The 16,026-nt window shown below is 44.4% G+C and overlaps 1 protein-coding gene across 7 annotated transcripts in view; it reads left to right on the top strand.

Moving 5' to 3' along the window:
* The window catches only part of ZNF185 (zinc finger protein 185 with LIM domain), a 68,957-nt gene that overhangs the window by 49,002 nt on the left and 3,929 nt on the right, over positions 1-16,026 (top strand). For 6 of the 7 annotated variants that reach the window (XM_033849364.2, XM_033849365.2, XM_033849366.2 and 3 more), the window contains 2 exons: positions 4,982-5,080; positions 5,985-8,129. In XM_033849364.2, coding sequence (XP_033705255.1) covers positions 4,982-5,080 — 99 coding nt within the window. In that variant the 3' untranslated portion in view covers positions 5,985-8,129. Of the gene's footprint in view, positions 1-4,981; positions 5,081-5,984; positions 8,130-16,026 lie in introns of those variants that run through there. The other variant, XM_033849362.2, reaches the window with a different exon arrangement.

Genomic DNA, 16,026 nt, shown 5'->3' with positions numbered 1-16,026 from the left:
GGGAAACACAAGAAAGAAAAGGACCTACAAAAACAAACCCAAAACAATTAAGAAAATGGTAATAGGAACGTACATATCGATAACTACCTTAAATGTGAATGGATTAAATGTTCCAGCCAAAAGACACGGGCTTGCTGAATGGATACAAAAACAAGACCCAGATATATGCTGTCTACAAGAGACCCACTTCAGACCTAGGGACACATTCAGACTGAAAGTGAGGGGATGGAAAAAGATATTCTATGCAAGTGGAAATCAAAAGAAAGCTGGAGTAGCAATACTCATATCAGATAAAATAGACTTTAAAATAAAGAATGTTACAAGAGACAAAGAAGGACACGACATAATGATCAAGGGATCAATCCAAGAAGAAGATATAACAATTATAAATATATATGCACCCAACATAGCACCTCCATACATAAGGCAACTGCTAACAGCTCTAAAAGAGGAAATCGACAGTAACACCATAATAGTGGGGGCTTTAACACCTCACTTAACATCAGTGGACAGATCATCCAAACAGAAAATTAATAAGGAAACACAAGCTTTAAATGACACAACAGACCAGATAGATTTAATTGATATTTATAAGACATTCCATCCAAAAACCGCAGATTACACTTTCTTCTCAAGTGCACATGGAACATTCTCCAGGGTAGATCACATGTTGGGTCACAAATCAAGCCTCAGTAAATTTAAGAAAACTGAAATCATATCAAGCATGTTTTCTGACCACAACGCTATGTGATTAGAAATCAGTTACAGGGAAAACAACGTAAAAAGCACAAACACATGGAGGCTAAACAATACATTACTAAATAACCAAGAGATCACTAAAGAAGTCAAAGAGGAAATCAAAAAATACCTAGAGACAAATGACAATGAAAACACGATGGTCCAAAACCTATGGGATGCAGCAAAAGCAGTTCTAAGAGGGAAGTTTATAGCTATACAAGCCTCCCTCAAGAAACAAGAAAAATCTCAAATAAACAATCTAATGTTACACCTAAAGGAACTAGGGAAAGGAGAACAAACAAAACCCAAAGTTGGTAGAAAGAGAGAAATCATAAAGATCAGAGCAGAAATAAATGAAATAGAAACAAAGAAAACATTAGCAAAGATTGATAAAAGTAAAAGCTGGTTCTTTGAGAAGATAAACAAAATTATTAAACCATTAGCCAGACTCATCAAGAAAAAGAGGGAGAGGACTCAAATCAATAAAATTAGAAATGAAGAAGGAGAAATCACAACCAACACTGCAGAAATACAAAGGATTATAAGAGATTACTACAGACAACTATATGCCAATAAAATGGACAACCTGGAAGAAATGGACAAATTCTTAGAAAGGTATAACCTTCCAAGGCTGAACCAGGAAGAAATAGGAAATATGAACAGACCACTCACAAGTAATGAAACTGTGATTAAAAATCTTCCAACAAACAAAAGCCCAGGACCAGATGGCTTCACAGGTGAATTCTATCAAACAATTAGAGAAGAGCTGACACCCATCTTTCTCAAACTCTTCCAAAAAATTGCAGGTGAAAGAAAACTCCCAAACTCATTCTATGAGGCCACCATCACCCTGATACCAAAACAAGACAAAGATACTCCAAAAAAAAATTACAGACCAATATCACTGATGAATATAGATGCAAAAATCCTCAACAAAATACTAGCAAACAGAATCCAACAACAGACTAAAAGGATCATACACCATGATCAAGTGGGATTTATCCCAGGGATGCAAGGATTGTTCAGTATACACAAATCAACCAAAGTGATACACCATATCAACAAATTGAAGAAGAAAAACCATATGATCATCTCAATAGATGCAGAAAAAGCTTTTGACAAAATTCAACACCCATTTATGATAAGAAACTCTCCAGAAAGTGAGCATAGAGGGGGAACCTACCTCAACATAATAAAGGCCATATATGACAAACCCACAGCAAACATTTTTCTCAATGGTGAAAAACTGAAAGCATTTCCTCTTGAGATCAGGAACAAGACAAGGATGTCCACTCTCGCCACTATTATTCAACATAGTTTTGGAAGTCCTAGCCATGGCAGTCAGAGAAGAAAAAGAAATAAAACGAATCCAAATCGGAAAAGAAGAAGTAAAACTGTCACTGTTCACAGATGACATGATACTATACATAGAGAATCCTAAAGATGCCACCAGAAAACTGCTAGAGCTAATCAATGAATTTGGTAAAGTTGCAGGAGACAAAATTAATGCACAGAAATCTCTTGCATTCCTATACACTAATGATGAAAAATCTGAAAGAGAAATGAAGGAAACACTCCCATTTACCATTGCAACAAAAAGAATAAAATACCTAGGAATATACCTTCCTAGGGAGACAAAAGACCTGTATGCAGAAAACTGTAAGACACTGATGAAAGAAACCAAAGATGACACAAACAAATGGAGAAATATACCGTGTCCTTGGATTGGAAGAATTAATATTGTGAAGATGACTATATTACCCAAAGCAATCTACAGATTCAATGCAATTCCTATCAAATTACCAATGGCATTTTTTACAGAACTAGAACAAAAAATCTTAAAATTTGTATGGAGACACAAAAGACCCCGAATAGCCAAAGCAGTCTTGAGGGAAAAAAACGGAGCTGGAGGAATCAGACTCCCTGACTTCCTACTGTGCTACAAAGCTACAGTAATCAAGACAGTATGGTACTGGCACAGAAACAGAAATACGGATTAATAGAACAGGATAGAAGGCCCAGAGATAAACCTATGCACCTATGGTCAGCTAATCTATGACAAAGGAGGCAAGGATATACAATGGAGAAAAGACAGTCTCTTAAGTAAGTGGTGCTGGGAAAACTGGACAGCTACATGTAAAAGAATGAAATTAGAACACTCCCTAACACCATACACAAAAATAGACTCAAAATGGATTAGAGACCTAAATGTAAGACCAGACACTATAAAACTCTTAGAGGAAAACATAGGAAGAACACTCTTTGACATAAATCACAGCAAGATCTTTTTTGAGCCGCCTCCTAGAGAAATGGAAGTAAAAACAAAAATAAACAAATGGGACCTAATGAAACTTAAAAGCTTTTGCAAAGCAAAGGAAACTACAAACAAGACGAAAAGACAACCCTCAGAATGGGAGAAAATATTTGCAAACGAATCAACGGACGAAGGATTAATCTCCAAAATATATAAACAGCTCATGCAGCTCAATATTGAGAAAAACAAACAACCCAATCCAAAAATGGGCAGAAGACCTAAATAGACATTTCTCCAAAGAAGACATACAGATGGCCAAGAAGCCCATGAAAAGCTGCTCAACATCACTAATTATTACAGAAATGCAAATCAAAACTACAATGAGGTATCATCTCACACCAGTCAGAATGGCCATCATAAAAAATCTATAAACAGGGCTTCCCTGGTGGCGCAGTGGTTGAGAGTCCGCCTGCCAGTGCAGGGGACACGGGTTCGTGCCCCAGTCCGGGAAGATCCCACATGCCGCGGAGCGGCTGGGCCCGTGAGCCATGGCCGCTGAGCCTGCACGTCCAGAACCTGTGCTCTGCAGCGGGAGAGGCCACAGCAGTGAGAGGCCCACGTACCGAGAAAAAAAAAATCTATAAACAATAAATGCTGGAGAGGGTGTGGAGAAAAGGGAACCCTCTTCCACTATTGGTGACGATGTAAATTGATAGAGCCACTATGGAGACCAGTATGGAGGTTCCTTAAAAAACTAAAAATAGAATTACCATATGACCCAGCAATCCCACTACTGGGCATATACCCAGAGAAAACCATAATTCAAAAAGACACATGCACCCCTGTGTTCATTGCAGCTCTATTTATAATAGCCAGGTCATGGAAGCAACCTAAATGCCCATTGACAGACGAATGGATAAAGAAAAAGTGGTACATAGATACAATGGAATATTACTCAGCCGTCAAAAGGAACGAAATTGGGTCATTTGTAGAGACGTGGATGAATCTAGAGACTGTCATACAGAGTGAAGTAAGTCAGAAAGAGAAAAACAAATATCGTATATTAACGCATATATGTGGAACCTAGAAAAATGGTACAGATGAACCAGTGTGCAGGGCAGAAATAGAGACACAGATGTAGAGCACAAACGTATGGATCCCAAGCGGGGAAAGCAGTGGGGGGTGGTCGTGTGATGAATTGGGAGATTGGGATTGACATGTATACACCGAAGTGTATAAAACGGATGACTAATAAGAGCCTGTTGTATAAAAATGTACATAAAATAAAATTCAAAAAATAAATGGCCAGGAGACAGGAACTGAAAAACGGAAGAAAGAGCCACTAGAGAGGTGCTTGGTGAGAACCCGCAGAGGGACTTGGGGACCCTTGCGGCCGCTCTCCGCTGCTCTCAGCTGGAAGCCAGCAGCCTTAGCCAGGCTGGGCCTGGAGACAGCTGGAGTCTCAGAAACATGGGGACTCTTGGTCTCCTCTTAGTTGAGACTGTCTGCAGGCCACCCTGCTCTGACTCCTCGTACCAGGAGGGTCTGCTGCAGATGACTGACTGTTCTCATCCTTTAGACGTTCGCTGGAGAGACGCCGGAGCGGCTGGACTGCTGAAATAGCTTTACCTTTCAGTGGGCCTTCATGTCACCTTCTTTTGGACTTTCAATGTCACAATTAAAGCCCTCCTGTAGCTGAGGAAATGGAGGCTCAGGGAGCCTCCGTAACTTACCCAAGCCCACCTGGCTAATAAGTAGTGGATTTAGGGCTCAAACCCAGGCCCAATTCTGAAACGTGGGCTCCTAACCGCTGTGTGATCATTCTGCCTGTTAGGTTCTTTTTGTTTGGGTTTGGGTTTTGTCTCTGTTAGCCATTTTTAAATCGTCTGCTTCGAAGTCCAGGATGTGCGATCAGCTTGGAGCCTGCCCGCTCCACTCGCTTATGTTGCTTCGCTTGTGTGCCGACCTCTAGCTTGTTCTCTCTTCCAGTGTGGGATCTGCAGTAAACCGATGGGTGAGCTTCTGGATCAGATCTTCATTCACCGCGACACCATCCACTGTGGGAAATGCTATGAGAAGCTCTTCTAGGTGGGTGCTGGGAACTTACTAGAGGGCAGAAATGGGCTCTGGTCTCTCCCTGAGTCTTGACCTGGGACAATGCTATCTCTCTTAGCCTTTATGTTCAGGGGACCCCGAGTCCTTGTGTCCCTATGCCTTGTGATACTTTGAAGTCTTAGGTGGCGCAGATAAAGACCCTCCCCGTGGACATTTCCAAGTTGCAGGAGTCATTGTCTCTTCCTGTCAAGAAGCACCTTCCATGCAGCACCTCAGCTAAGCCCCCTAGCTGCCCTGAAATGCTGGCCAGGCCTGTGTTGTTAGCCTCATTTGGGAACAAGGAAGTAAAGACCTAGAAAGGAAAAGGACACGGGGAAACGCCTGGCTTGTAGATGGCAGAGTCAGGACCTCAACCCAGGACTTCAGATTCAGGTCCGGGGCTCTCTACCACATTCCCTCGAGTCGCCTCCAGCATTGCTCATATAGCATCAGATCAGGCCTCAGCCGAGGTATTCAGTGAAACAGATGCACAGCTGGGTAGCAGCAGCAGGTAAAGGCCAGGATACGCAGGCGTGTGTGGGAGATGATGGTGCTGTCCCGGCGCCTGGGCGGCCTCTGGGCCACATTGTGAACTCTGCCTGAAGTCAGGTTTGCATGCTGAAAGCCCGTGGGATCGACCCCGGTGTCTGAGCTTCACGGGGCCCAGTGACCCTCCTCAGCCAGAAGCACAGAGCAGAATATCTCCCTTGAAGGCAGTGGGGATCGGTACCAACCGGGCCCTCCACCAGCCACAAGCTGTTCCGCCTTTTCTCCAGAAGACATTGACCTGGCCTGTCCCTCCCGGTGCCTGGAGCAGTCCCCCTCGCCAGGGGCTTCTGACTGCTCACTGGATCGGCTGTGTGTTTCCAGTCTCATGGATACTTCTATTTCCTTTTAGCTCCTCCAGGCTAAGAAGAAGCTGATAACTCCTGGACAAGTTTGACTGTCCCCACGAGCCCCAAGTTGCTGACTCCTCTTCCCTCACTTCCTCTCTCCTCCATGTGATTGCTTCACGTTTTTGCTCTTCTTAAGTTGAACTTGCTTACATCCAGTAGCATATCTTAATGATGTTATGATAATTGCTTGTGTGTGTGGCTTTTTAGAGCTTAGAAAGCACTTCCCATCCATTATGTTACTTCCGGCTCAAGCAAAGAGGATTGAACAGTAATTCCATTTTGGCTTCCCTCAGACTGGTCGGCTTCCTGATGCGTTTAGGTGGCCTGGTACGATAGTCACGGACAAGAGCGTGGGGTGCGGTGCATCCTGACTCTTGGGACAGAGAGCAAATCACATTCTGGTTCACAGCTCTGAGTGTACCTTTGGAACTTGACAGAAGAAGCAGACCTCCTGAAGCTTCTGAGGGGTTAAAGACTGTTGACGATCCCTGGTGGGTAAATTGCAGACGCTGAATGCTAGGGATTGACATAGGCTAAAGTTCAGCTTGTCTATTTGCCATATATATTTTTTAAACTTTCCGTATACGTTTACAACTAGTTAGTTGCTTTTGATTGAGTTATATAGCAGATTTTAATGACCTCCTACCTACCTACCTTTCAGTGTAGTTGCGTTTTGTGCTGCAGGCATGTGGACGTGTATTAGAAAGTTTACACGTTAGGTTTAAATTCTATAGGATGTGATTCTTAAGAGGCTACTGACCAAAGGGGCATCTGTGTCTGAACCTTGCTGATTAATACCTTTGCCCTCAGTGTCCGATCCCTAAACTTTACACAGAAATCCCCTAAAGCAAGTTGTAGGGTCTATAGACTCCAGCAGGATTATGAAGGGAGAAAATCAGCTAACATCTCTTGAGGCCTTACTGCGTACCAGGCATTATCACAAGGTGGTGGCATTAATCCCCATGCTAATCGTGTACAGAGGGTGTTCTTCTCCGCAGTTTGCAAGTGAGGACGTTGAGGCTCGGGGAGGCGGTCATTGCGTTGTGCACAGCGCACCCGTGTAACGCTCCCTAGCACCCATGCCCTCTCCAGTAACAGTAATGCTGAGTATATGTGAAGCACTGTGTGGAGGTGACACCCGGACGCACACTTTTACAAAGAGGGGAAGGTGGGGAATTGCACCCCTCCTCTGGGCATCCTGGGTCCCCATAAAATACCAGAAGGGCCAAACTGGCCCTCTCACCTCCCTTTTCCATGAAAACACTTCTGAACTGAAATACTCTCAGCTGGGAACAGATCTGACTCACAGACCTTCCCAAAGACGAGCTTGTCAACCCAGGGGAAGCTCCAGTAGGCTAGCGGATCTGGGCACAGGGCCCTCAGTGACCTCCCATTTTCCAGTCCAGACTCTGTCCCATGCTAGTGGCAACTACTGAGACCCCAGGTACTTGGAACAGGGATACCTGTCGGCCAGCTGGACAGATGCAGGCCCATTCATGCAGTCAGCTGATGCTCTGCTCAGGTTCGACTGGGCCCCTCTGCCTTTGGGACCAGCATCGCTGTGTAAGTTCCTCGAAAGGACAACCTGACAGTTTTTATGATGACAAATGAGGGCGTTTTCTCTTGGTTTAATTAGAAAGTGCCTCTCCATCTCTCTCCAGTTTCTGAGCCCTGTGCACGTTGGCTGGTGGACTTCTTCTTCCTGCCAAATGATCAGAGAGGAATGTTCCATTTATTTCCATAGATGTGCGTCAGATTTGCTGTGGAGCGGAAAACTGGCCATGTACTCGCACAAAACATGAGCTGGTTTTCCTCAAGACGGTAGGGACTGACACGTAGGTGCTGAATGAATGAGTGAAAGGGAAAGAAAGGTCGTGCCTTTGGGTGGGAGGCAGCACCCCTGAGTCTTGGCAGGATCAAGAGGTGCAAGATAGGCTGGCTTCCCTGCCTTCTAGATACACTCTGCCTTTAAGAGAGTTTTAGAACCAACATGCAAGATATTGACTCCAATCTGAAAAAGTCTCTTTCATGTTTAAATGGCACAGAATTCTTTCGCTTCTTTTTATTTGCCTAGAATTTTTAATCATACTTGCTTAACTCATTAATGTACACAATTATAATAAATGGTAAGATATTTCATGTGTAAATGTTAAGGTTTCCTTTTATAGGTGTAATAACTTGGTGTATTTGGCTGTGTGATTTATTTTCTCCTATTACCTGAAGCCACTCTCTTTACAAAAGCAAATAAATACTTTAAGGAGTATCAAAGTTTTCTCTACAGAAGCAAATACTTTTAAGAAGTATCAAATCTAAAGAGAAAACAACAGCATTATCTAGAAACTATGCCTGCACAGCGAGTGTGCAATTCTAGGCCTGTCAGATCGAATGAAGGAGATTTTATTCTTTCGGGCCCATCCTTCCTTTCATTGTCGACAGTCCTTATTGAACTCTTGCAGTGACCAAGAGCTCAGTCCCTTAAAAGCCCATTCTGTCTGGGGAAATGCATTCCTCAGCTGACTTACAACCTGTTCCCTTTAACTATCACCCACTGGTAATCTGTAATCCCTCTTTTATATGCCAGCCCCTAAAATCGGTAAATACACTTGTTGGGTTCTTCCTCTGTCAACTCTTCTCCCATTTAAACACCCCTGATCCCATCAACTCTGGCAGGAATTCTGCGTATGCATCTCTTAACCCTCAGAGGTGCCCCCAACCGCACGTCCGAACCCATTCCTCCAGATGTGTACCGACAGGCAGGACTTTCACCTTGCTCATTAAGGCTGGTGCCCAAGCGGTCAGAATCCTGTGGAACAGTCATTCTGCCTATCACGTGATCCATGCTTCCAGGTTTTGTTTCCGAAAATATAATTTGCATGTCATCGATGTCTTGATCCAGCCTGGGGCCAAAAAGGGTGGTCAGGAAGTCAGTCCAAAGATAGAAGACATGGCAGAGAAATCCCTCTACAACTGAGCAGGGGCGTTGGGACCCAGTATTCAGTAGGTATTGAACTAGTGTCCCTCTAGCTACTTTCTCACCCCAACCTCAGCCACCATCTTGGCTACGAGTACATTTGGGAAAGGAAGAAGAGGTTTTACCACTTCAAAGGCAAGAACTATAACAGTAGCTCCTAACCAGGACCTGGAGTCTCTGTTGGTGATAGCATGTGACACAAAGACCTAGAAAAAAAATAGGGTAGAGTTATTTTGAAAAATGGCTTAGCAGACCAGGTTCCCACCAAGCCGGTCGATCCCCAGTACCCAGCCTCCCCTATTCCTCCTTCCCCTTTATAGGTCCACACCTGTGAGGGCCCCCAACCCATACACCCCCACGTGGGGTCCTCTGGGGGACTCTGCTTATGAATGTATTCCGCCTGTGAATTTCCACACGCTCCATTTCTCTTGTGATGTTTCTCTGCACAATATCCTTTTCCCATGAACTTCCCAAGGGAGGAAAGCTTCCACCAGGGGACCCAACACTGGTTACATTGAATTCAAAGTTGGGATCACTACGTGGCCATTTGGGGCCCCTCTTGCCACTGAATCAACAAGAAGGGTGTTATTTACCTGCTGGCTGAGCGCTCCTGACAATCGAGGGGAAAAGGGTCGCTGCAAGGACCACATAGCAAACCCCGGAGGAGAGTCTTCTGGGGGTGTCTCTTAGTGTTCCCACGTCCAATAACGTAAGGTAACGGATGACTGTGATGACTCATGCAGGCAGGACCACTAAGGGATCAGATTGGTTAGGAATAAAGGTTTGTATCTTACTGCCTGGTAGACGACCACAGCCAGCTAGACGAGGTCATAGGGAACTGAAATGCTAGTGGAAAAGGAAGTTACAAATACTATGACCTCATGGCCAGTTGCAAAAATAACAGCTACGGAAGCTATGCATACTTCGTCCTGCTTTGCTATTATATATTTAAATCTGCCCCGTTACTTTTCTTTCTCCCGTTTCCAAATCTCGCGTTTAAATTGTGTGGGTGGTGTTTAATCATATAATTTAACCTGTAGATTACAGTATGTCAAAGTGGAATTATGACAGAACTAGAGAAGGAACAGACATCCCCCAGAGAATGAGAGTGTATCTACTGGGACTTTTGACGTCCCCCCTTCTTGAAGAAGGCAAAGGCATATTCGTGTATATGAGGTATGGTTGCATCATGCTAAGCAGAAGCATGGTGTCACTGTTGTTATCATTTGTAAGAAAAATATGGGGTGTCAAAAAGAGGGTACACCTGGCTTTTTTCCCGGTGCCTTCTGGGAAACCTCCTGCGAATTATCCATGACAGTCCTGCGGGTGGAATTGCTGGGGGCTTTTTCCTCGTGTACCAGCAGCAGAGTCTCCCTGACCTTCACTGCTCCAGCCTTCTACTGCTTGTGTAAGCCACTGATTCCTTGTTCTCAACCCTTCCTGCTAGGGAAGGAGTGGCACTGCTTTTCTGATGGGCTTCCCTGTTAATGCTGTCTCCACCCAACCTTCTTCTGTACCGCATGTCCTGCCTGTGAATGGCTTCCGGAGCATGCACTCTACCTGTGAGTGTTTCCCACCATGCCATCTGTCCCATGAAGAATCCCTGCTCCAGCCCTTCCTCACTGTACACTCTGTCTCTGAACACCTTCTGCACAGTGCTGTCGCCCAAGGAGCACTTTGTGTGCCAGGCCCGTTATCTAATGCCATCTGCAGGATTCCTTTCCTTTTGAACATCCTCTGAACACTGAGCCCTGCTCATGAATGCTGCCCGTGTTCCCTCCCCATCCCACCCCCCACTGCCCAGGAACTCCTGTCTGCTGCACTCTTCATAACGTAATCAGCGTGACCTCCTCCTCTGGGTGCTTTCTGCGTCTAACTCTCTGCTTGGGAATGTGTGGGTCTCTTTCTTAAGTCCTCTGGCTGTGAGACATTGCTACAGGCCATTCTAGTGAAGATTGTCTGCACACTCATATTTTTAACAGTTTTATTGAGATATATTTAACACACAAGAAACTGCACACATTAAAATTGTTCACTGGGCTTCCCTGGTGGCACAGTGACTGAGAGTCCGCCTGCCGATGCAGGGGACACGGGTTCGTGCCCCAGTCCGGGAGGATCCCACATGCCGCGGAGCGGCTGGGCCTGTGAGCCATGGCCACTGAGCCCGCGCGTCCAGAGCCTGTGCTCCACAGCGGGAGAGGCCGCAGCAGTGAGAGGCCCGCGTACCACAAAAAAAAAAAAAAAGTGTTCACTTTTTAAAATTAGTTTTGACACATGTATGTATCTGTGGACTCATCACCCCATTAAAATAGTGAATATATACATCACTCTCAAGACTTTCCTCCTGCTTCTTTGTAATCCTTCTATCCTGCAGCCACCTATCTGCTTTCTGCTACTGTGCATTACTTTGTATTTTAAAGCATTTTACGTAAAAAGTTTTATATAAAGAGTTTTACATAAATGGAATCATACAGTGTGCACCCTTCGATGGAGGGATGGAAACATTCTAAACCTTGATTGGGATGGTGAGTATATACGAATGTATACATTTGTCAAAACTCATCATATGTACACTTAAAATGGATGTGTTTTATTGTCTGTTAAGTATTGTCAAATAAAAAACAAATACAGACTCACTAAGGAGAGACTTTTATTCAGAAGAATCGTTGAAAGAGGGGAAAGGGACTTCTGCAACAGAGGGAGGGGGACTTCTGCAATAGGGAGAATGCTGTGCTAGTAAATTCTGCGAGCATCTGAAAAGTTAGGAAAAAAGTTTTTCTTTTTTGAAGAGTAAGCAAGGTTAGAATTGGATGTGGGGAAGTGGGATGAAATGGTGGCATGATCGCATAGAGATCAGAGAGGCCAGTCTATTCTCAGGAGGCGCTGTCTGCTGACTCAGGCTGGGGGTGGGCCAAAGTTCAGGGGCCTGGAGGAAGGAGAGGAGCTGAACCAAACTTTGATTAACAAGCTTTTTTTTTTCAATTCATCTATGCTTAAAGACAACTTAGAGTCTTCATAAGGATCTAGGCAGTCAGCTTTTAGGTCTGTGGGGCCAAATCAGGAGGGAGAGAGGAAAATCAGAAATGTTAGTTTGGAGGGTTGTAGGCAGATATTGAAAGAAATTGGAATAACTGAAAATTTCTTAAGTGTGGACAGTGTGCGCAAGATTGCAGGATTCAGTCCAATTTACAAATTCTTACATGGTAACAAAACCATGACGTTCTACAAAGAGGGGCAAAATAGCTCAGAGACAATGAACAGGACCAGAATGTCATAGCCCACATCTCATAGTATTTTCTAATGAAATGCAAAATTTCTCTCAATGGTCGCCCTCCTTTTGATCAAAGATCGTCTCAAATAAGGTTATTCTCGATTGCAAACTAACTCTGGCCTTACTAGATTTGACCTGATTATTTGCACAGGTGCAGCAAGGATGGTCATTGGCCATACAGGCCTTTTGAAGTTCGCTTTGCTGAAGTTTTTATAAAGAATTTCAGATTGGACTGTTAAAGCCTCTCGAGGCTGGTAGGCCAGACAAGAACTCACCACCAGATATCACCCGTGCTTCCTATATATACATATTGGGGAATTCCTCTCTTCTCAAGGTACCCAAAGCCACCTGAGTTTCCTGGACTTGCCAAGGAGAGACCTTCCTTACTCACCTATAAGGCTGGGAACTCTGTAAGCCAGGTACCAGGTTCCCAAGGGAGTTTTCTAAGACTTGGCTTCATAAACTCAACCCGAGTTCCTTAGAATTGTCAGGTCACATGTGATTCTATGAACATCATTTACAGATATGACATTCCAGTCAAAGCCTTGGTTATATAACCAGTGTTTCCAATTATGTCCTGTTAATAAGAAAGGCAGGTTCTTATTGAACCTATAGGCATATAACTGTATGACCATGAAAATAAGAGCGCTCAAAAATAATTTCCAAATTCTAGAGGGATTGGGCAGGGAGGAAAAAATAAATGGTTTGTGTCCATTTATGAAAGTATAGTCTACTAAATTGTTATCAGTTATGGATAGCTTAAGAGAAATGAGAAAGGGTTCCTTATATCCAGAATATAGAGCATGAAAGCATTGGCAACATTCCAAACAAAACCCGTAATCATCTTTCATGAGTTCATTAAGTCCTATGTCATGAATTCTTGTTCCGCTCAGTCTCATGAACCCATCAGCTTCTTCACTAGAGTTCTGGGAATTCTGGCTTAGTCCAGTGACAGGATTTCAAAGTTATTTAAGTAATGGCATCAGAAGCTCGTGCCTCAGAGCATGTGGCGTAGTCCTTTCCATGGGGGTCTGAGACAATCCCTTTTTCTTGCAGGTGAAGCATTCTGGCCTGTAGCTGATTGCAAGCTCTTTCAGGGAAGCCTTAGTGCATGACAAAAGATTTTAAATGCTCATGGTTAAAGATCTGATGAGGGTTCATCGCAAAAATAATGCAATTGACAAGGAAATTTTGTTGTTTCTGTGGCATGCAACATTTTAAAAGATAACTACAATTATGATTGATAACACTACACTCTTTAATATCAGGCAAAGCAATACCAGGACGTATCACGAACACTGAGGGCATTGACAAACCGCCAGGAAATTAATACGGTTTCTGAAACATTTATATTAATGACATTTCGCTCACACAAACGTAACCTAGAGAAGGTTAGGCATCTCTTATGATATGACAAAGCCTCCCATGAAACTCAATATATCAAATAAACCTAATTATTTCTGGCACCTCTGTTTTTACAAGGGAAGAGATACTTTGTGATTTTCCAGGCTCTATCTGGGAAAACTCAAATAAGCTTTGAGATCAGGAATATACCACTCAGGGGAATTCGCTGCCGTTCCAGTGGTTAGGACTCAGCACTCTCCCTGCCGAGGGCCAGGGTTCAATCCCTGGTCAGGGAAATAAGATCTCACAAGCCACCGGGTGCAGCGAAAAATAAAGAAGAGGAAAAAAAAAGAATATATCGCTTAGGATTTGAGCGTGGGGAAAGTAAGATAAAAAAGTTGTCAGAAGGTTTGAACACTTGGTTAAATAAGATCATGTGTCAGTAAGAAACACTACTTGTCTATTTAACCAAAGTGACAAAATATTTTAAAAGTAAATCTTTGGCAGTAATGCAATTATAAAGAACCTTAGTTCTTTCAAAAGTGACAAGACTTGGTTGAAGGCCATGATAAAGTCAACATAAAGCAAAGAAAATTATTCTGATAAGAAAGACTCTTTGGCCAGAGGTGCGCCCCGGGGCCGCGGGACAAGCGGGCGCAGAGGTCGCCTGTGTTGGGGGGCGGGGCTGCGGCGAGGTTCCAGCGGTTCTGCCGGAGCATCGGAGCATCGTGGGTCCGGGGCTGGGGGCGTCCGGGCTTGCGATGTTCTCTGCACTCTCCCGGCTCTGCAGCCTCGAGAACACGGCTAGGCAGGGGCAGTTTAGTGGGGAGTTGGCCTGCTGGGAACTAGGGGCCTGCTGGGGTCTCAGTTCTTGGCTGGCCCCGGAACATGAGGTTGCCAGGCGTGTGACGGCAGCAGGTAGCAGTGAGCCGCTGGTGCGGTGATGAGCAGGAAAAAAAGGACACTGGCTGTTGGCCTGTGAACCTAGGCAAGAACGAGCAGCCAACACAATCCAGACCCGGGTCCGAGGGCCCAGCTCGGTCCTGTGCGGCTGGTCGGTGGAATAGACCTGCAGGTGTGGCTCTTGTCACTCTAGGACTGGCTTCGGGACAGATCCTGCCGATGAGCCCAGGGCACTGTCCTCAGCTCTCCAGGAGAGTGCGCCGGAGTGGAGCCAAGGGGGGGTGCCTGACTCAGCACGGCGACCACGCACGTCCAGTCTGCTGGCAAGGGCAGTGGGGAGCCGGGGGAAGTCATGGCCTTGGGAGTGTCCTCTGATGAAAAAGAACCTGCAGGCTTATCGAATAACTTTTGTGTGGAACGTTGGTGTGCTGAAAGCAGTTCTGTGTGCTTTTCCCCCTTGGTGTGGATCAGCAGTGCTGAGGCAGCAGGCGTGATGCAGAAGTGTGAGCAGAGACTGTCTGGAACCCCCAGACTCCAGGGAAACTAGAGGTGACAGCCAGCCTAGTGAAGAGGACGGGCGGCGGGGCAAGAAGGCGCCCAACGGCAGCGTGGCCCATCTGTGGTGGCAGCAGCCCAGCAGGCGCCCCTCATCTCAGGGCCCTAATCCTGGCTCCAGCCGGGTGGTCAGGGGAGCTGCAAGGTCTTCTGGGCGAGCAGAGCCCGCGGTCCTGAGCTGTTCTTCTCTGTGTTTGGGTCATCTCCCCCCATCCAAGGGGAGAAATCTAGATGAGGTTTAAGAATCAGTGCTTTAAGAATGTGGATCTCGTAGTTGAAACCTTGGAACACGTGTTTTCAGCACAAGGTGTTAAAGTGAATGGAAGGATTTAGCGCCTTTTCAAGGAGGCTGTCTCCATGTGGGCAGAACTAGAGAATAAATGGGTCTTGAATAAAAAAAAAGAAGAAGAAAGAAAGAATCTTTGCTTTCTAGGCAGATTACTCAAAAAGTAAAGAAAAATCTTCTACTACCTCTTATGAAGAGCAGACCAATAATCTAAGGAAATGTTTCCATTTTAACAGAGAAAATCAAATTCTAGTTTTGCATCAGTGTACTATTTGATATTATAGCTCATTTTTTTAAATCTTATAAACAAACCCACTGAACCTTAGCCAGCTTTGACCACAAGAGATAAAATCTCCTCTGAGAACCATATCCATTCAGGTTTTGTCCTACACTTCCATCTTTTTCATTCTGGAACAACTAGTCATTTTACTTTAGTCTTTTATTTAACAAAAACACATCCTGCATAGTTAATTTAGTATAAGTGTAAGGTTTTAAGTGAGCAAAAGATCTTGGAAACTATCTTTAAGACTGACATACTACATATGAAACAATTACTGCTAAAATAAAGTTTTGTGAGAACAAATTCACTGTCACTAATTCCTGAGAATTTTGAGGATTCAATTTATAAAAGCACTTAAGTATCTCTAAACCAATAATAATGGAGCTCCTTGAAAGACTTTTATAATCTAATTTGGTAATACCATCAGGGTAGGA

Source organism: Tursiops truncatus, chromosome X (genome assembly GCF_011762595.2).
Source record: "Tursiops truncatus isolate mTurTru1 chromosome X, mTurTru1.mat.Y, whole genome shotgun sequence".
Lineage (NCBI taxonomy): Eukaryota > Metazoa > Chordata > Mammalia > Artiodactyla > Delphinidae > Tursiops > Tursiops truncatus.
This window is presented reverse-complemented; position numbering and strand designations above follow the sequence as displayed.